Raw genomic sequence first — 21,880 nt, 5'->3', positions numbered from 1 at the left:
TACTCATTCTGGCGTTTAACCTCCAGTTTGAGGTCAAACTGGAGGTTAAACGTGGAGTGCTCCTTAAGTGAGGCTTTTCATTCTGGCGTTTAACCTCCAGTTTGAGGTCAAACTGGAGGTTAAACTTCAATCCCAGCATTACTTATCCTTCATGATTTTGGCGTTTAAGCTCCAGTTTAGGCTTAAACTGGAACTTAAACTCCACATGTGATATTCAAGCTTCCTTTATTGATTTTGTTGCTTCCTTGCTTAGCCTCTTCTTCCCTGAAATCATCCAAACAATTGCATCAAAGTCTTGCAAAATTCCATGAGAAATCTTTCATTCATAGCATTTAAGTAATATAACTAAAACTCATGGAATTTGCATCAAAATCATATTGTTTGGGATGGTTCATTACTTTGTTCTACATTTACCATTTTTGGTCACTTTAAGCTCAAGAAAATGCATAAAACAACTAAAACTAACAGAAAAATGCTAGTGAAACTAGCCTATGATGCCTTGGCATCACAACACCAAACTTAATACTTGCTTGTCCCTAAGCAAGTCCTGAGTTATTTGAGAAGAAAGTATGAACAGAAAGTAATTACATTGGCTATATTAGCAAGCATTTGAAGTTCATCAGAAGGGTTCTATGCAGAAAGTTGCAGCATCACTTTTTCATACTTATCAGGTAGGATTATCACTTTTTCATTGCATCCATCAAAAATTGCTATGGCCTCCTGTTATTCTTATGTCTTTGGCACTTTTCTTTTGTTTTTCTTTTCTTTTTCTTGGAGCTTCTTTTGCTCCTTGTTTGCTTAGTGTCATGTGTTGCACAAGCCTTTGGCATTTTCTTTTTCTTATCAGTGCACTACACATATCCACCTTAGGCATTTTAGTTCACATTTCTTCTTGAGACATTGGTGCCCAGCACCTCTTTGTGTGACTAAATGTTTTGTGTTTAGGTTGCTCTTGATAATGGACTTTTGGTTGATAATCCCGGGTTAGTTAACCCAAGTTACCAAGTGTTGAAACACTCCTCAGAACCTATTCATCCAAGCATATCCTTAATACAAAAACACCACAGGCATTTGTCTCAGAAGTTCAAACCATTGGTGCCTAGCTTATTTTCTCAATTTTTTTTGCTTTTTGGTTGCCTTTTTCCGTGGCTTTTTCTTCTCCTTTTTCTTTCTTTTTCATGGCCAAAGACATTTATTCATCAAGATCCATAGACAATTTTTACTTCTACATAAAAAATGATAATTCTACACTCTAATTTTTGTGATGTGACTAAACAATCAAGCATGCATACCACCACTTAATTCTACTTGATTTGTCACTAATTTAGCCAAGTTACTTTTGTTCAAACTTTTCTTTTATTTTTGAAACAGAACAAGCATGGCACGCACTTGTTTAAGAAGGTGAAGTTATATCCAAACATCTAGGCATTCACTTTATTCAAAGCAATTAACAAACAGACATACTAAAACAAACTACACATTCCAAAAAGATTCAACATTTACAGTTTAAACCAGAACACGCATGCTTTTGTTTGGCCTTTTTAAAGAATTATCAAGGAATAATACCACCTTGTGAAATTCCTTGTTTTCTCTTTGTTGACAGGAAACACTTTGATTTCTCCTTCTTCTTCCTAAATGTTGCTTCATGCTTTAAGGTTCTTGTATCCTTTCCTGCAAAGAGTAATGAAGTTGCTTGCTCCTCAAGCACTTAAGTGGTTAGCTCAACTATGTGTGGGTAAGCATCGGATTCTTAAGTTGGTGTGTGAACACCAAACTTAGTCTCCCACTTACTTCTCTGTGTTCTTTGAATCCTTGAGTTATCTTGGAATGATGTTGCTACTAAGGGTTTTAAGCATTTCTGTGACTGCTTAGAATAGTTGTTCCTTTCACATAATTCAAAGGTTGTTGTGTTCAGTTGATCTTTATGGTGGAACACCAAACTTAGAGTCACACATTCCCCTTTGACTTATGGATCCATGAATTCATTGTTTGGTGTGAAACACCAAACTTAATTCTTTGCAATGCACAGAAACTACTTTACCCTTTTTATTGAAACAAATAAAAGAAACAGCAACAAGGTATTACCTCAGGTTGGGTTGCCTCCCAACAAGCGCTTCTTTAACGTCATTAGCTTGACGGTCAGCTTCCTCAGTTGAGGTGATATTTAACTTTGTCCTTCTCCTCCACATCTCCCAAGTAATGTTTGAGTCTTTGACCGTTAACAATGAAGGTTCGTTGTGACTTTTCTTCCATGATTTCTACTTGTCCATAATTGGAGACCTTGGTGACAAGGAATGGTCCAGACCACCTTGATTTTAGCTTCCCTGGAAATAGCTTCAGCCTAGAATTGTAGAGCAATACTTTTTGCCCTTCTTCAAATTTCCTTGGGGCTATGTTGCTGTCATGCTTCTTCTTTGCTCTTTCTTTGTAAATTTTGGCATTCTCATAAGCTTCCGCTCTGAATTCTTCCAACTCTTGAATTTGCAACATCCTTCTTTCTCCAGCGGCTTTGTTATCCAAGTTCAGAAGTTTCAAGGCCCAGTATGCCTTGTGCTCCAACTCCAGTGGCAGATGACAAGCTTTTCCATATACTAGTTGGTAAGGCGACATTCCAATTGGTGTTTTGAAAGCTGTCCTATATGCCCAAAGAGCATCATCTAGCTTAATCGACCAGTCCTTCCTTGAAGTTCCCACAGTCTTTTCCAGGATTCTTTTGAGTTCTCTGTTAGATATTTCGGCTTGCCCACTTGTCTGTGGATGGTATGGTGTGGCTACCCTGTGTTTGACTCCATATTTTAGAAGCAATGCCTCTAATGGTTTGTTGCAGAAGTGGCTTCCTCCATCACTGATGATTGCTCTTGGAACCCTAAAACGGCAAAAAATGTGTTTTCTGAGGAAGTTCATGACTACCTTATTATCATTGGTTGGAGTTGCTGTTGCTTCAACCCATTTGGAGACATAGTCTACTGCCACAAGAATGTAATTGTTTGAGTATGAGGAGGGAAATGGTCCCATGAAATCTATCCCCCACACATCAAACAATTCAAGTTCCAGAATGAATTGTTGTGGCATTTCATTTCTTCTTGGCAAGTTCCCAGCTTTCTGGCATTCATGGCAGTGCTTCACTAATTCTTTTGCATCTTTGAAGATAGTGGGCCAATAAAAACCACACTGCAACACCTTAGCTGCTGTTCTTTCTCCTGCAAAGTGCCCTCCATAAGTGGAGCCATGGCAGTCCCATAAAACTTCCCTTCCTTCTTCCTTGGATATGCATCTTCTGAGTATGCCATCGGAACATTTTTTGAACAAGTATGGTTCGTCCCAGATGAAGTATTTGGCATCATTTACCAATTTCTTCCTTTGATGTTTGTTAAATTCCAAAGGTAAACTCCCAGTGGCCTTGAAATTTGCTATGTCTGCAAACCAGGGTGCTTTGTGAATTACCATGAGTTGTTCATCAGGAAAGCACTCATTTACATGTGTGCTTTGTGTGCTTCCTTCTTCACATGGTATCCTTGATAAATGATCTGCCACCTTGTTTTCTACACCCTTCTTGTCTTTGATTTCAATGTCAAATTCCTGCAACAAAAGAACCCATCTAATAAGTCTTGGTTTAGATTCTTGTTTAGCAAGTAAATATTTTAAAGCTGAATGATCAGTGAAGACAATGACTTTAGATCCAATGAGATAAGATCTAAATTTGTCAAATGCAAAGACTATTGCCAAGAGTTCTTTTTCAGTGGTTGTGTAATTCTTTTGGTTAGCATTCAAGACTTTACTGGCATAATAAATCACATGCACCAAATTGTTTTTCCTTTGTCCTAACACGGCCCCAATAGCAAGGTCTGATGCATCACACATCAGTTCAAAAGGTAAGTTCCAATCAGGTGGGGCAATGATAGGTGCAGAGGAAAGTTTTTGCTTCAAAAGATCATAGGCTAGCATGCAATTTTTATCAAATACAAAGGGTGTATCAGAGACGAGCAAGTTACTCAAAGGTTTTGCTATTTTAGAAAAGTCTCTAATAAACCTTCTGTAAAAACCAGCGTGTCCCAAAAAGCTTCTAACTGCCTTGACATTACTAGGTGGAGGTAGTTTTTCAATGATTTCCACCTTAGCTCTGTCCACCTCCATGCCTCTATTAGAGATTTTGTGGCCAAGGACTATTCCTTCTGTGACCATGAAATGACACTTTTCCCAGTTTAATACTAGGTTAGTCTCTTGGCACCTCTTAAGCACCAAGGCAAGGTGGTGTAGGCAGCTGGGAAAAGAATCCCCAAACACAGAAAAATCGTCCATGAAGACCTCAATAAATTTTTCAATCATGTCCGAAAAGATGGACAGCATGCATCTTTGGAAAGTGGCAGGTGCATTGCACAACCCAAAGGGCATGCGTCTATAAGCAAAAACTCCATATGGACAAACAAATGATGTTTTCTCTTGATCACTAGGATCAACTACTATTTGGTTGTAGCCCGAATATCCATCCAAGAAGCAATAGTAAGCATGTCCGGCAAGCCTTTCAAGCATCTGATCCATGAATGGGAGTGGGAAATGATCTTTTCTGGTGGCTTCATTAAGTTTCCTGTAGTCTATGCACATCCTCCATCCAGTAACGGTTCTTGTGGGTATGAGTTCGTTCTTCTCATTTGGAACCACAATTATGCCACCTTTCTTGGGCACTACATGGATGGGACTAACCCATGGGCTATCAGAAATGGGGTAGATTACCCCTGCCTGCCATAACTTCCTCACTTCCTTTTGTACCACTTCTTTCATGACGGGATTCAATCTTCTTTGAGCTTGAATGGAGGGTCTAGCATCTTCTTCTAACAAGATTTTATGCATGCATATGGATGAACTTATCCCCTTCAAATCAGCTAGGGTCCATCCAATGGCATCTTGATGAGTTTGCAGCACCTTGATCAATTCTTCTTCTTGTTCTTGGCTCAAGGCCGAGCTAATGATAACAGGGTGACTCTCATCACTACCCAAGTATGCATACTTGAGATTAGGGGGCAATGCTTTGAGCTCAGGTTTTGGTGCTTCCTTTTCTTCTTTCACTTTCTCTGGCCTGCTTAGCATAGTTGTGTCATCATCCTTGATATCACTAACTTCAATATCCTTGGTGAACTCCTCCTCTGCCACTTCCTTTATTGTTTCCTCAAAAGTTTCTTGTACTGCAATGTCCACTACATCAACCCTCATGCATTTCCTTAGTGATTCTGATGGATAGCTCATTGCCTTGAATACATTAAACACCAATTTCTCATCATGGAGTCTAAGGGTGAGTTCACCCTTTTGTACATCTATGATGGCTCCAGCAGTAGCTAGGAAGGGTCTTCCCAGAATTATTGAAGCTTTGGCTTCTTCCTCCATATCTAACACCACAAAATCAGCAGGAAATATAAATTCTCCCACTTTCACCAACAAATCCTCAACTATCCCATGAGGGAATTTAAAAGTTCGATCTGCCAATTGGAGGGCCATTCTTGTTGGTTTGGCTTCTTCAATCTTCATTCTTCTCATCATTGTTAGCGACATCAAATTGATGCTGGCCCCTAAATCACACAAGGCCTTCTCCACCATGACTTCTCCTATAATACAGGGGATTTGGAAACTGCCTGGGTCCTTCAATTTCTGAGGCAATTTGTGCTGAATGATGGCACTGCATTCTTCAGTTAACAACACAGTTTCCTCATTTCTCCAGCTTCTCTTCTTGGTCATTAATTCTTTTAAGAATTTTGCATAGAGTGGCATTTGCTCTATTGCCTCAGCAAAGGGAATGTTGATTTGAAGCTTCTTGAAAATCTCCAAGAACCTGGAGAATTGGCCATCCTTTTCACTTTTCATCAAACGTTGAGGATAAGGTGCTTTTGGTGTATAAGGCTTCAAGACCTCTTTTTCTTTTTCTTTTGTTGCAAACGGTGTAACAGATTGTCCTTGTTCTTTGTCTTTCACATTTTCCTTTGCTTCATCCTCTGTGGTTTCCCTTGAAATATCCTTTAGATTCTTTCCACTTCTGAGTGTTATGGCCTTACATTCCTCCCTTGCAATAGCCTTGGCAGCATGAGAACTGCTTGTCCCAGGGGCTTGCTTAGTCAAATACAAAATTTGATTTTCTAGCTTCTGGATGGCAGCTCCTTGGTTTTGCAAGTTAGAATTTACTTCTTCCTTAAAAGCCTTCAATTCAATTATGTCTTGGCTCATGGTTGCAAGCATTCCTTCCATCCGGTTTAATTGATCTTGAAATTGTTGGTTCGAATTAGGTTGGGTATGTTGATTATTTTGGCCGTGATATGATGATTGGGGGTAAGTGTTTTGTGTGGCTTGGTATGATCTTTGGTTGGAGTTTTGGTATGAGGAATTGTTTTGTTGGTTGTGGTTGTAAGGTTTGTGGTTTTGTGGTTGGGTTTGTTGGTTTCCCCACCCAAAGTTTGGGTGGTTTCTCCAGCCTGGGTTGTAAGTGTTGGAGTGTGGATCATATGATTGCCTTTGTTGGTTTCCCACATAATTGGCCTCTTCCCAATCACCTCCTTCAATGCCTTCTTCCTCTTGATCTTGTGTGTGTATTGCAGCCACTTGCTTTGTTTCTAATTGCCTGGTAAGCTCTGCTAGTTGCTTGGCAAACACCTTGTTTTGGGCTAGAATTGTATCCACATGGTTCAGCTCCATGACTCCCTTAGTGTTGTGCCTTTCTGATGCATAGTAGTACTCATTCTCAGCCACTGTCTCGATCACTTCAATGGCTTCTTCCACGGTCTTTTTCTTGTTCAATGAACCTCCTGATGAATGGTCTACAGCCTTCCTTGATTCATAAGAGAGCCCATCATAGAAGATGTGCAATTGCACCCAATCATGGAACATGTTTGGTGGGCATTTCCTTGTCAAGTCCTTGAATCTCTCCCATGCCTCGTAGAGAGTTTCACCATCTTGTTGTCTAAAAGTTTGGACCTCAGATCGAAGCCTATTGACCTTTTGTGGAGGGTAGAAACGTGCCAGAAACTTGCCTTCCACCTCATCCCATGTGGTTAGACTCCCCCTTGGGAATGATTCCAGCCACTTAGCTGCCTTGTCCCTAAGTGAAAATGGGAACAAGAGCAGTTTATAGGCATCTTCCTGGACTCCATTGGACTTCACAGTGTCACAAATTCTCAGGAACTTTGTGAGATGTTGGTTTGGGTCTTCATTAGCACTTCCTCCAAAGGAACAATGATTTTCCACCAATGATATTAGCTGTGGCTTGAGCTCAAAATTGTTGGCCTGAATGGGTGGTTTCTGGATGCTACTACCACAATTCCCAGAGGTTGGGTTTATGTATGAACTAAGAACCCTCCTCTCAGGAATGGCATTGTTTCCATCAGCTCTCTCATGGTTGTGAACTTCTCTATCCATGTTGAGATCTAGAGCTTCCTCAAAGTTGTCCTCAGATTCTCCTTCAGATTCCTCTTCTCCCACTACTCTCTTCCCTCTTGCTTCCCTTCTAAGTTTATGAAGGGTTCTTTCCGGTTCGGTATATGGAGGAGTTGATGTCCCTCCTCTCCTACCTGTCATACAAGAACACAGCTCAAACACAAACAAGTGAAATACTCTTGGTTAATGGAAGAGTATGGTTAGATCAATTGAGGAATTAAATCAAACAGTTAGTGAGTCAGTGAGTTAGTTGCATGGATTTAAAGGCATAAAGAAGGAAAGCATGTAAAAGTGCAGAAATTAAAATTCAACAAGTATCTAGAACAGAATTAACAAAGCAAGAGAAAATTGCTCAATCTAGTTAGCTTCCAATTTGAGAATTGTCAATCGAAAACCAATCCCCGGCAACGGCGCCATAAACTTGATGCACATAAACTAGTTATGCTACGATTTAGGAAATTGCACGATCGGCAAAATTCCTTCCGGCAAGTGCACCGGTTATCGTCGTCAAGTAAAAACTCACAATAGAGTGAGGTCGAATCCCACAAGGATTGGTTGAGTGAGCAATTCGGATTAGAAGTGTGTTCTAGTTGAGCGGAATCAAGAATTGAGATGATAATTGCGGAATGTAAAATTGGCGGGAAAAGTAAATGACAAGAAAATTAAATGGCTGAATCTTAAATTGCATGAATTAAAGAGCAGAATGTAAATTGCTGAAATTAAAAGGGAATGGGGATGATTGCAAGAATTAAATTGCAGAATGTAAAGAGAAAGTGGAAATCAGAAATGGGGAATTCATTGGGTTTAGGAGATATTGAAATCTCCGAATCAAAACATGTAAATCTCTTCCTCAACCAATGTATTCATTAAATTTTGCTTGGCAATCTTATATGATTGGATCCCAATTCCTTGGCTCACCAATGCTCTCTAAAAACAAACAAATTCCCAATCCCTTGGTTTAAATGTTCATAAGAAGAGATGATGCTTGATCACTGATTATACCACACAATTTCATGAACCACAATTTGGTAGGATTACATGTCACAATATCCATCCAAACCCCAATCCAATCCACTGTGAGAAAGCTTCTCTAGCATGAATCCTCCATTCCTTTCCCAAGGCTCCGAAGGATTCCAAATATGAGTAGTCTCTTTCCCAAGACAACTACTCAATGGAATTAGATCGAGAAGCTTTCTAACAAATTTCAAGAGAAAAGATTGAAGAAGAAGATAAACTATTATTGATTCATTGAATTACAATAGAGCTCCCTAACCCAATGAAAGGGGGTTTAGTGAATCATAGCTCTGAATTCAATTACAAAGAAAAGGAAACTAGCTAAAAGTGAAAGTAAAAGTCCCCTCTAACTTAACTTCTATCCTATTTATACACTTTCTATATTGAGCTTCAGTTGTGCTTCTTGGGCTTTGAGGCCTCTCCTTGCTTTTCTTTTGCCTTGGGTTTATGATCCATAATCTTGATGAGGTTGTTGATCCAAGTCCTGTAACATTTATTGAGCCAACTTAGTGATAATCAAATAATGACACATGACTCAATAAATTGAGATTTCAAACTCATCAATCCTTCAGGCCCAATCCCATAAACCATGATATTCAATTGGGTTTCATACCAAAGTAAGTTTAAGTTAATAATTGTGCTCAAAGACTAACTTAAATCACAATATTTTTGGCCCAGAAACCCTTTTCAAGAGTGGCGTTTAAGTTGTAGTTTAAGCTTAAACTGCAACTTAAACGCCAGACACTTCCAGTGAGGCCATTTGTAGAGGCACGTTTAAGCTTTAGTTAAGGTTAAACTGAAGCTTAAACGTGGAAATGGAAGAAGGTAGCCCTGGAGAGTAATGTAGTCGAACACGTTTAACCTCCAGTTTAAGGTTAAACTGGAGGTTAAACGTGGAAAGGGAATGAGGCATCCTGGAGGTCGAACACGTTTAACCTCCAGTTTGAGGTCAAACTGGAGGTTAAACGTGGAAAGGGGTGGAGGCATACTGGAGGTCGAACACGTTTAACCTCCAGTTTGAGGTCAAACTGGAGGTTAAACGTGGAAGCTTGGAATGGTGGCCCTGGAGGTGTCGAACACGTTTAACCTCCAGTTTGGGGTCAAACTGGAGGTTAAACGTGGAGGTGGAGAGAGCAACCCTGGAGTGAAAGAAAACGTCGAACACGTTTAAGCTCCAGTTTGAGTCAAACTGGAGCTTAAACGTGGAAGCTTGGAGAGAGCAACCCTGGAGTGGAGAAACTATCGAACACGTTTAAGCTCCAGTTTGAGTCAAACTGGAGCTTAAACGTGGAATGGCCCCTGGTACTCTTCCTGGTTCTGGCGTTTAACCTCCAGTTTGAGGTCAAACTGGAGGTTAAACGTGGAACTCCTCCCTGGGTGGCATACTCATTCTGGCATTTAACCTCCAGTTTGAGGTCAAACTGGAGGTTAAACGTGGAGTGCTCCTTAAGTGAGGCTTTTCATTCTGGCGTTTAACCTCCAGTTTGAGGTCAAACTGGAGGTTAAACTTCAATCCCAGCATTACTTATCCTTCATGATTTTGGCGTTTAAGCTCCAGTTTAGGCTTAAACTGGAACTTAAACTCCACATGTGATATTCAAGCTTCCTTTATTGATTTTGTTGCTTCCTTGCTTAGCCTCTTCTTCCCTGAAATCATCCAAACAATTGCATCAAAGTCTTGCAAAATTCCATGAGAAATCTTTCATTCATAGCATTTAAGTAATATAACTAAAACTCATGGAATTTGCATCAAAATCATATTGTTTGGGATGGTTCATTACTTTGTTCTACATTTACCATTTTTGGTCACTTTAAGCTCAAGAAAATGCATAAAACAACTAAAACTAACAGAAAAATGCTAGTGAAACTAGCCTATGATGCCTTGGCATCAGTAGACTATGGTAAAATCTACATATGCATAAAAAATATTATTCATAATTTTTTGAAATGCACTTGGTGCATTTTTTAATCCTTGGGGCATTACATTCCATTCATAATGTCCAAAGGGTAATATAAAAGCTGTTTTATATCGGTCTTCTTCTTTCATTGAGATTTGGTAGTATCCGGATTTTAAATCAAATTTAGAGAATATAGTAGCCTTACTTAGTCTTTTAATTAAGTCATTTTTATTTGGTAAGGGATATCTTATCCATTTTAAGGCTTTATTTAGAGGCTTATAGTTAATTACTAACCTTGGAGCTCCTCTTTCGATTTCTGAAGCTTTCATTACATAGAACCTTGTGCAACTCCAAGGAGATTTTGATGGCCTGATTAGTCCTTTATCTAAGTATTCCTGGATTTCTTTTTTACAATATGTCAATAATTCTTTGTTCATTTGTATCGGTTTGGCTTTAGTGGGGATATCTTTTTCATTAAAGTCATCTTCATAGGGTAAAGATATTTCATGTAATTTTCTATGATGAAAAGCTTTTGGATTTAGGCTACACAAGTCCTTTTTTATCCTGTCTTCTATCCCTTTTATTAGAGTTTGAATTTTTTGACTTTCTAATTGTTGTTCTATTTTCTTATATACAATTTTTTGGTTCAGGAAACTAACTTGTTTCTTTTTTCTTTCTCTTATATTGATTTGTGAAGTAGCCATCTGTTGTAGTAAATTTAATTCTTTCCTTTTTAGTTTTTGTATAAATTCGAATAGAATAGGTTGATTTGGTATACAATAGGTGGTTACACCATCTACATCTACCGTAAAAGGGTATAATAGTAGAGTGAAGGGGTTTCCTAATATAACTTGTTGAGATATTCTTTTTGCTAAGAAAAAGGTGGTTGAAAAGCATACATTTCCTTTACAAATTTTTGCTTTAGAAGTCAGATAAACCACTATTTTATGGTTTATGTTGTGCTAAATTGAGTGGTTTTTACCAATTCTTTGCACACTTATTCATATAATCTGTATGGTTTTACAAATCCTTCCTAATTCTGTTATATAGTTGAAAACATGTTTCCCAGGCCTTTAAACTATCAATTTTAATTATCCTTTATTACCATTCGATGCCGTGATCTGTGTGTTAAGTGTTTTCAGGCTTTATAGGGCAGGAATAGCTTAGAGAATGGAAAGGAAACATACAAAGTGGAAGGAACACGAGAAAATGAAGTTTCGAGAAGCTGGCAGCGATGCGTACGCGTGGACGACGCGTACGTGTACGCGTGACAAGGATTTTCGCCAAGCGACGCGTACGTGTGACCTACGCATACGCGTGACATGTGCCACGTGCAGAAATTACAAAAAGCGCTGGGAGCGATTTCTGGGCTCCTTTTTGGCCCAATTCCAAGCCCGAGAACACAGAATAGAGGCTGCAGAATGGGGGAATTGATGCGTGAGCATCTTTTCTATCTTTTCCTAGTGAATTTGCATTTAAATTGTTGAGTTTAATTAGGAATTAATTATCTTTTAGCCACTATGGATGCTACTTTGAGTCTTGTGTAATTCTGTTTATTTTAGGTAGCATTCGGCTGGATTTGATGGAGTTTCTGCAACAAAAGAATTAAAGGAGATGACAGCGAGGAGCGACGCATGCGCGTACCTGACACGTGCGCGTGATTTGAAGATTTGCAATGCAACGTGTGCGCGTACCTGACGCGTGCGCGTAATTTGGAAAGTTGCTCAGTGACGCGTGTGCGTACCTTACGCGTATGCGTGACACGCGAAGAAGACCATCGACGCGTACGCGTGACTGACACGTACGCGTGACTGACGCGTACGCGTGACAAGCGCGAAGTGCAGAGAACGCTGATTCCTATTAATTCTGATTTAAACTTTAATTTTTTTATTTTAAAATCGGAAAAGATATTATTTAGTTTTAGAAAATAGATTTTAAATTAATTAGGATTAGATATAAAAGGGAAAAGAAACTTCCCTTCTGGGGATTCCAATTAGTTAACTTTTCATTCTACCTCAGCCCAATTTACAATCCTAGTTTTCCACTGTGAACCATGAGCAACTAAACCTCCACTGTTAATGTTAGGAGCTCTGTCTATTTGTTTGGATTGATTCTATTGTTTTCTTTATTTTAATTCATGTATTGATTTATAATTTAAGAATTATTTTCGTTATTTATCTTATGAATTTGGGTGGAATGGAAGTATGACCCTCTTTCTAATTGAGTTCTTGTATAACTTGAAAACAATTTCTCCTAAACTTCTAATTATCTGGACTTAACGGGATATGCGACATATAATCCTTTTATATTTGGATAATTTGAGTTTTTTTGGCATAGTAACTAGAATTAAACTTCACCATCTAATTGGAATTAATTGACCAAGGAATTGGCAGTTGATGAGAATTAGAGGAGACTAGAAAGGTCTAAGGAATTAGGGTCTAGTTACATATAGTTTGCCATGAATTAAATCTTGCATGATTAGAATAAATTAATAAGAAAAGTCAATCTGGAAAATAGATAACTCTGAAGCCTTAACTATTTCTCCATATATTATTTTCAACTTATTTACTTGCCTGCCTTCTGATCTTCTGAATCTACTGTTTAATGCTTTTGAACTCTCAAACACTATTTTCTGTTTGTCTAACTAAGTAAATCACTTAACCATTGTTGCTTAGTCCATCAATCCTCGTGGGATCGACCCTCACTCACCTGAGGTATTACTTGGTACGACCCGGTGCACTTGCCGGTTAGTTTGTGGTTAGAATTTCCGCACCAGAAATCATTCATTCATTCAGACACAACTTCTCATTCACATAATTGAGGTTTAGATGTAGTTTTCTAGGGAGAGAGGCTCTCTCATCTCTCTAGGTTTTAGGATTCTTAGTTTATTCCTTTTAAATTTCTAAATTCTATCTTATTTTAATTTAGTTTCTCTTCTACTTTTAATTGTTCTAGGATTTTAATTTATCTATTTCTCTTGTTGATCTCTTTATGTTGCTATTTTAGTTTATGAATTCTCATGTTAGATTTGATTTCCCTTTTTATGCAATTTGAGGTATTTTATGTTTATTGCTTCTTCTATTATTTGTTATCATTGATTTTGCAATTGTTGGTTTTAGATTTTACATTCTCTATTGTTTTTCTATGCTTTTGTTTTGTGCCTTCCAAATATTTGATAAAATGCTTGGGAGGGTTTTAAGTTAGATTTTTCTCCTCTTGGCTTTGGTTGAGTAATTGGAGACTCTTGAATTATCAAACTCCTTTGTTGATTGATAGTTGAAAGTTGCTAGTTGATTTGGATCCCTCTAAAGCTAGTCTTTCCTTAGGAGTTGACTAGGACATGAGGAATCAAATTAATTTATCCACTTGACTTTTCTTCATAGTTAGAGGTTAACTAAGTGGGAGCAATGGACAATTGATGTCACAATTGATAAGGATAACTAGGATAGGACTTCTAATTCTCATACCTTGCCAAAAGCCTTTCTTAGCCATTAGTTTATTTTCTTGCCATTTACTTTTCTTGTTACTTATTTTAAAAATCTAAAAGGATACTTTTCCTTAACCAATAGTAACATACCTCCCTGCAATTCCTTGAGAGATGACCTGAGGTTTAAATACTTCGGTTTAATTTTATTGGGTTTGCTTTAGTGACAAACAAATTTTTGTATGAAAGGATTCTTTGTTGGTTTAGAAAGTATACTAGCAACGAGAATTTATTATGAATTCTTTACTAGCAAAAATCCATTCATCAAAATGGCGCCGTTGCCGGAGAATTGCAAACGTGTGCCTTATTATTGGTTATTGTAAATATTTGCTTTTTGCTTGTTTGTTAGTTTTTGTTAGTTTCAGGACTTAGTTGCTTATTTTTATTAGTTTTTGCTTTTATTTGTTATCATGAATTCTCACCCCTTTCGCTATGAGTTTGGTTCAAATTATGTTGTAGGGAATGGAAGCTATAATGAGAACATGCATCGAGGTCGGGACAATCAAAGATGGGAGGAGGCACAAGGATTTGATCAACCCTCTTGGCAACAACCCCCTCCAATGTGCCATGGGCAACGACCATTCTACGATGTATCCCAAGACAATGGTTATGGTGGACCATTTCGTGACAACCAACCTCCACCAAACTACTATGGTCAAGAGCCATTCCAGGGTGCATACCAAGATGATGGATACGGTGGACCTCCTTGTAGTTACCAACAAGCTCCACCATATCAATCTAATGGATGTGGTAGTCCTTCCTGTACTTGTCGACAACCACCACCATATGCCTATGAACCCCCTCCTCAATATAGCTTTGAACCACCACACTCACAAGCCCCCTACTACCAAACATCCTCATATAATCCTAACCCATATCCACCATATCAACCACCTTATGAGCCATATGAACCATATATAGAACCACCCCAATTCCAACACAGTTACTCCCAAGAACCACTACCTTCATATACACCGTGTTCATATCCATCAACCCTAGAGCCATATAATCCTAACCATGCAATCTGAGCGGAACAAGAGCCCCGGGATCATTTCAAAGAAGTAATGGATCGACTTCAAGCAACTATTGATCAAATGGAGCGAGAGAAAAACCGGAAAGCATGCAAAGCTCTCATGGCTAAGGAATCTCAACTTGAAAATAAGGGATTGAAGTGTGTTGTGCAACAAGTGGAAAAGATGGAGAGTGATGAACCACCGTATCCTTATTATGATGAACCACCCTCTTATCATGAACCTTTCCTTCCAAGTAATGAGCCCTCGTATCCACCCCAATCTTCAATGCATGACACTCTTGGTGTTCTTCTTCAAGGGCAAAGAGAGATGAAAAGGGAAGTACTAGAATTCACGGCTGCCTTGAATGAAGTAGTAAATCGATTAGCTTCCCAACATTTGGGCACTCAAGAAACTCCTATGGCTACATACGGAGAATCAATAGAAGAGCGTAACATGAAAGAGACACTAGAAACTCCAGTGGACAATGAGGAACGTGATTTTGTATTGGAAAAAGTGGAGGAAGCCATAATAGTTGAAGAGGAAGAAGTGGTTGAAGACTTAGGAGATGCTGAACTTCCATGGGAATCTAGAATTGTTGAGTATTCCCCCAAGAAGATTGAAATTGATGTCAAGGAGGCTAGTGCACAACCTCCATGGCATCTTCCCTATGAAGAATTGGATGGAATAGATCAAGAAGCGAGTTCCCTTGGTGGAGATGATCATGAACCAAGTCTTCCTAGTGATGAACCCACATCCCCAAATGAACTCATTAAATCTGAAGATCCTTCATCGATTGAATCTGAAAATGATATGGAAGTGGAAGTCTTTCGCAAGGGTTAGACGGGAGTTGAGTACGCTTTGTCAAGAACGTTGGAGACTTCTCTACCTAGGTGGCCATCTACTCCTTCATTTGAGTGGGTAAGGCTCATCTCTATTCGTTTTACCGTTCCACTTGAGTATGGTATTCTTGAAACCGATGGTCAACTTAGGAAGCTTTGTGGTATTAAGCGTAAGAGAAGAATGTTTAGCGGTTGGAGTTGCAAGTCAAGGCCCATCAAGGTTAATATTTCAAGAGTTAGATGCAAGGGTGATACCAGTGAACATTTGGTTGGATCTAAGAGAAGAGTTTGGTATTGTATTGAGAATTCAGACTGCTTGCCACCCATTTGGGACAATGGTGATCCACTTCAAGACGGGTGTAGAAATAAGATTTGGGATCCGGGACTATATGAGGATCAATTTTCGGAGCTCAAAGCTTGTGAAGAACTCCCCCAAGGCTTGGTAAATTCACTTGAGAATGATGAAGATTATTGGAAGTCCAAGAGTTGGTCGAAGTTTCAAGATGAGTTCAAGCACAAGCCACCATGACAAAGAGCTCACCAAATGTCCAACTTAAGGACTTTAACTAAAAGTGCTAGGTGGGAGACAACCCACCATGGTATGATCTTTCATTTTTATTCTTTGTTCTATTTTATTTTATTTCTATCAGTGTTCATTCATAATTTCTGCATCATCACCTGCATTCTGCATATATATAAAAAAAAGGGGTAACCCACGCGTGCGTGTAGGCCACGCGTGGGCATCGATACAAATTTGGTTCTCCCATCCAACGAACAGAAAGTTGTGATGGAATCGTGCGGCTAGTGTGCTAGAGGAACAACTCGAGCCACGTGTACGCGTCAATTTTATTTTTTGGCATACCACGCGTAGGCGTGCGCGACGCGCACGCGTCGCATGAAAACCTTGCCCCCTTTAATCTAAACAGAGGGTTGCGTAAAAATGACATTGAAATTGTGCGTTTAGCACAATTTTGGCTGACGCGTACGCATGCTTCACGTGTACGCGTCATCTTCATTTATCCCCCTTCACGCGTTTGCGTCTATGACGCGTATGCATCGATGCATTTTTGCCTCATCCACGCTCAGGCGTGACCCACGTGTATGCGTGGTTTTGATTTCATTAACCCCTGACGTGAGAACCCTAACCCATTCGCGTTGCCCAACCCCTTCTCCATCAACGTTCCAATTGCTCCTCTTCCCTCCATTGCTTCCTTCCCACTCACCACCATCAACGTTGCACCACCGCTCCATTCCGGCAACCCTGAGCCGCCGTTTACCCCCTCCCTCTCCCTCCTTTCTTTTTCTTCTTCTTCTTTCTTCTTCTCTTCTCTTCCTTCCTGCCTTCACCAAGCACTACCACAGACACCACTGTGCCGCCGTGCGGCCGCCACCTCCGAGCTAGCATTACTTTGCTCCACACCTCAATTCACTTCTTCCACTGTTACTGCACCATCCAGGCCCCCCTGTCATCCCCTGCTTGCTTTATCATTCTGTTTAGATCATTTGTTAGCTTTGTTTAATTTTTGCTTGGTTTAATTAGATTCGAAATGCATGTTATTAGTTGATTCTAGGTGGTTAGGTAGCTAGGATGTGGTTAGTGGATTTAGGTTTGATAAGTGCTCTATTCCTGTTGTCTGAATTGTATGATTTTAAAATAGCTTTGCTGTTGATGTTACTGGTATGCTGTTTGATTGCTGTTTGATGTTGTTTTACTTAATGCTATAATTTCACACGAGCTGCAACTGTTACTACTGATTGAAATTATTGTTCTTGTCTGAGTTCATATGACATGACGAGTGCTGCTCTTTTCTGAACTGCTTTGGATCCATATGAACTGAGTTTTTGCTGCTTGTTTTAATTCGGAAATGCCCAATTTATTGTCGGGATGCTGCCGAAATTGTGCATTGAATTTGGTACTATTTTTACCTTGGTACACTTTATTTTGGCCGAGTTCAATTCATAATTCATTCGGTCAGCATCTCCGGCTTTATTTTGGCTCCCCCTCATGTGCATTTGTCATTGATGGAATCAAAGAACTAATTGACGAAATTCTGTGTCAATTAGAACCTTGTTGACCAATTTTTGCTGCATTAGTGCCATGGTTCAGCCATTAATTTGTTCATTGCTTATTCTTTGTGAATTTATATATGGTTTTGGTGCTTTTAATTGTTAATAAATTCATAGGATATCCAAATTGATTACTTGACTTTAGGAAATAGCCAGCTGTTTTGTTTTGCTTAATGGTGCCTGAGTCATATGAATTTTCTTGTTCTTCATACTACTTGACAAATATTGAACTTCATATGAGTTTGACTTGAATTGTTGCTTTGCTGTTGCTTATTTACCTTGAAATGCATTGTTGATGATTTTATTCTTCTTGATGCTTCTTTCATTACATGTTTTATCATCAAGGATTTGCATTGTATGCTTGAAGGTGAGCTTGCTTGTTCTTCCATCTTTTGAACTTCTTTTAGTTAGGAACTACATTACCATGCCACTAATTCTAACCCATTTTTATAACTCTTGACTTCATTGACTTTCTAACTTTTCTTTTAGTTTTAAACTAACCCTTTTAGGTTCCTTTTAAGGCATGATAATTATTGTTGCTTAACAAACAAGCTTCTCACTACTATTGCAGAAATTCTTGGTTTTTGTTCTGATTGTTGTCTGAATTATGTTTTCTTGCATGCCAAGAGTTCATTTCTTAAAGTCAACTCATGAGTGTGTCTCAATCTCCTTTTGTTTCTGGCTTCCTGTCTGCTTGCTTCTTACATGCTTTTCCTTCCTCTACTTTATTTGTTAATCTGTATCCTAGGATTTCTATTTTTCAGGATGTCTAATCCGAAAAGAAATGGCTGGCTAAGGCCAGTTCCAGTAAGAAGAAGCGAGGACAGTCATCTGTTGCTCTAGCGGATATCCTCTTGGATGAATCTTGGCGCGAAAAGAACTTTACTAATAAAGAAAAAGCTGATCAACTGGCGCCTGCGAATGACCCAGTCAAATTTTCCAACCTTTACTGTGAACTCAAGTTTCTAGTCTTTCGAGACACATGGCACCTCTATTTGGAAAGGACGCTCAAAATACCAACCGAATTAAAGAAGTACACTGAAGAGCAGATCAAACAGAGAAAGTGGGTATTTCTAGAAAGAGATCTGGCAGAAGTAAATGCATCCTGGGTCCGTGAGTTCTATTCTAACTATTTTTGGATGACCCTTGATGCAGTGCAGCTTAGAGGAAAGCAGATTTTAGTCACTGAGGAGGCGATAGAGGATATCATCCACTTCCAGCCTAAAATAGATGATACAGATGGTTATCAGAAGGCCGATGAGTCTATTCGATTCATGAGTTTTGACTTGGATGCTGTCAGGCATACCGTAGCCATTGATCCTAATGTTCCATGGGCTTTGAGAAAGTTAAAGATCACTCCACAAGGTATCAAGATTATCTATCTCAATGATAAGGCTAGACTGTGGCAACAGATACTGAGTAATTATGTGATGCCTAGTACTCATGAGTCAGAAGTGCCAGCTACCATGATCATCCTTATTTGGTGCGTCATGGAAGGAAAAGACCTATACCTTCCACGGTTCATCAAAAAGTACATGTCTAGAGTTCATGTCAGAGGCACCCTGCCTTTTCCTTATTTGATCACCCAGATGGCTCGTCGAGCTGAGGTGCCTTGGGAGCCAGAGGATGAGAGACCACCGATTGCCGACTGCAAGAAGATTATTCCGCACGACAAGCGGTTTGGACCTCTAGGCCACAAACCACCTACTATCACTACCTCTACTGATGCAGCCACATCCTCAGCAGCACCTGCAGCACCACCTGCTTCTGCAGCACCGTCATCTGCCTCTCAGCCAGTCTACCATCTTGTACACCGCCTTTTTGAGCACCTTGATCAGATGGAGCACCGCAATCAGCGGCATTATGAGTAGTTGGAGCGTTGCAACAAGCGACGCTATTCACATCTGAAGCTGATTGTGACGTCGGGGCGTACTGACATCCCCTCTGAGCCTGACATACCCTCGGAGCATTCTGAGGAGGAGAAGGATGAGCAGGAGGAGAGCCAGCAGCAAGCACAGCACGCGGAGACTCAGCCTGAGCAGCCTACAGAGCCACCGGCACCTATACAGCCACCACCGACAGAGCCAGCAGCACACCCTTCAGCAGGCAATGATCCTTCTCACCCAGCTTGACTGAGAGCATCGAGAACGATGCTATGCTTTAAGTGTGGGGAGGTCACCGTCTCTGGCAGATTATATTTTGGTGAACCATTTCAGACTTTTATCCTATTTTGCTTTATTTTGTATTTTGCTTTATTTTATTTTATTTTTCTTTTAGTACTTGCACATTTTTGCTTTATTGTACTTCTGTTTATCTTTACTTTGTTGCATTTTGCACTTTGGGCATGTATATATCTTAGATATTTAGCTTGAATTGCACTTTTAGTTTATTAGTTGTGATGTGAAAAAACATAGATTATTGAGCTTAGTTTACCCTTTTGCATATGAGAATTTGTTTTGATTGAAAATAGGGAGTAAACTAACAACTTTTAGCTTTTCATAATCACAACATCTCATTTAGTATATATATACATATAATAATAAGTGTTGGTCAATTGATGAAATTTTCAGGGAATGTATCTTTTTCTTAGAAAAGGCATTTAAGAGTCACATTGATTTGAGTTGAAACTTTTTGTAACTTGCACGATATATATACATAATTGGAATATGGTTTTGAGCTAAGAACACACAACCTGTGAGTTTTTGAGCTTAATTATATAGTTACATTATTTAACCATAATATTTTATTCTTGTGTGTTTTCTTCTCTATGATTACAATATTTGCTTTTCTCCATTCTATATATCCATTGTTTAGTGTATTTACATGCATACATATGATTGAGGCTATTAATTGCTATTAGCTCACTTACCCCAAATAGCCTACCATTTTAATTACCCTTGTCTGCCACTTTGAGCCTTTTAATCCCATTTGTTCTTTATATTACCACATCACTAGCCTTAAGTGAAAAAACAATTAGTTACCTGATTTGAATCTTTGGTTAGCTTAAGATAGTGCATTAACTAAGTGCGGGGAATTGTGGGAAACCTGGGTTAATAGGAATGTGTTGTATTTCCACTTTATTTAAATATTGGGAATTTGGGTGCCTACTCATGTGAAACCAGAAAAACCATATGCATTGAAATGTTATGTTTGCTTTCATGTTCATAAAAAAAATGAAAAAAAATTAATTTTTCACAGCATAAATAAATAAATAAATAAATAAATAGGGGACAAAATTACTCCAATGTTAAGCTTAATAAAAGATCAATGCATATGTGGTGAAATTAAAGAAAATTTGATACATGAGTATGTGAAATATACAAAAGTGAGACTGTGGGTAGCTAGGAATAATTTCATATATATAGAGTGTGTGTATATTAGGTGAAGGCTTTGGTTAGTCAAAGATTCATATTATAGCCCACTTAACTATACATATATCCTCACCCTTACCTTAGCCCCATTACAACCTTGAAAAGACCTCATGATGTTTGCATTTGTACACTTGATAATTGTTGATTGGTTAGATGAAGAACAAAGTTTTAGAAAGCATGATTAGAGGAGGTTTGAGTGGTTTAACCCCAAACACTTGAGTGACTAGAGTGCATATACAAATCCCATGAGGGTTCAATGGCTCATTTCCATATGTCCATATTTGATCATTGCTTGTCTTGCAAGTTTGTGAACCCTTTTGATTAACTCAACTCAATTGTGAATGTGTTCATGATGTAAGCCTTGAAGAAAATACAAAATCAGTATCCAAAATGACACACAAGAATCAATATTATCCAAAACTAAGAAATTATTATCCAAGACCAACCCTGGCTGATGTAAGCCTTGAAGAAAGAACACAGTTAGTACAAAATAGTTTTACCGGATCTGAATTAGTAGAATGGAATTTAGATGGGTTAAGTGAACAAGCTATTTTAGATCTAATGTGTAGTATGACTATGGCAGCAACTGCTTATAAGGCAAAACGAGCTACTGATAGAAAAGCAGCAGTCATGATCACACAAGGGTTCATGGGACAATTAAAAGGATGGTGGGATAACTTTTTAACTATACCATAAAGAGAATTAATCCTAAGTAGTATAAAACCAGAAGACCAATCACAAGATGCCAAAACAACCTTAATTTTTACAATTATAAGAAACT

General features: G+C 38.8%; 2 protein-coding genes, 1 non-coding gene and 1 pseudogene across 3 annotated transcripts in view; all 4 read left to right on the top strand.

The window, feature by feature from the left end:
• LOC148553180 (uncharacterized) overlaps positions 1 to 21,880 on the top strand; it is a 38,267-nt gene that overhangs the window by 7,081 nt on the left and 9,306 nt on the right. The window lies entirely within an intron of this gene.
• On the top strand, positions 6,866 to 6,969 carry LOC148553184 (small nucleolar RNA R71). Its single transcript, XR_015892584.1, has one exon. It is a non-coding gene; the product is annotated as a small nucleolar RNA R71 (small nucleolar RNA).
• LOC148553183 (uncharacterized) lies at positions 14,874 to 15,662 on the top strand. Its single transcript, XM_088493220.1, has one exon. It carries the CDS (start codon positions 14,874 to 14,876, stop codon positions 15,660 to 15,662), a length of 789 nt encoding a protein of 262 aa, XP_088349346.1.
• Positions 19,219 to 19,860, top strand: LOC148553182 (uncharacterized; annotated as a pseudogene).

Source organism: Arachis ipaensis, chromosome B7 (genome assembly GCF_059453495.1).
Source record: "Arachis ipaensis isolate K30076 ecotype BB chromosome B7, ASM5945349v1, whole genome shotgun sequence".
Classification (NCBI taxonomy): domain Eukaryota; kingdom Viridiplantae; phylum Streptophyta; class Magnoliopsida; order Fabales; family Fabaceae; genus Arachis; species Arachis ipaensis.
This window is presented reverse-complemented; position numbering and strand designations above follow the sequence as displayed.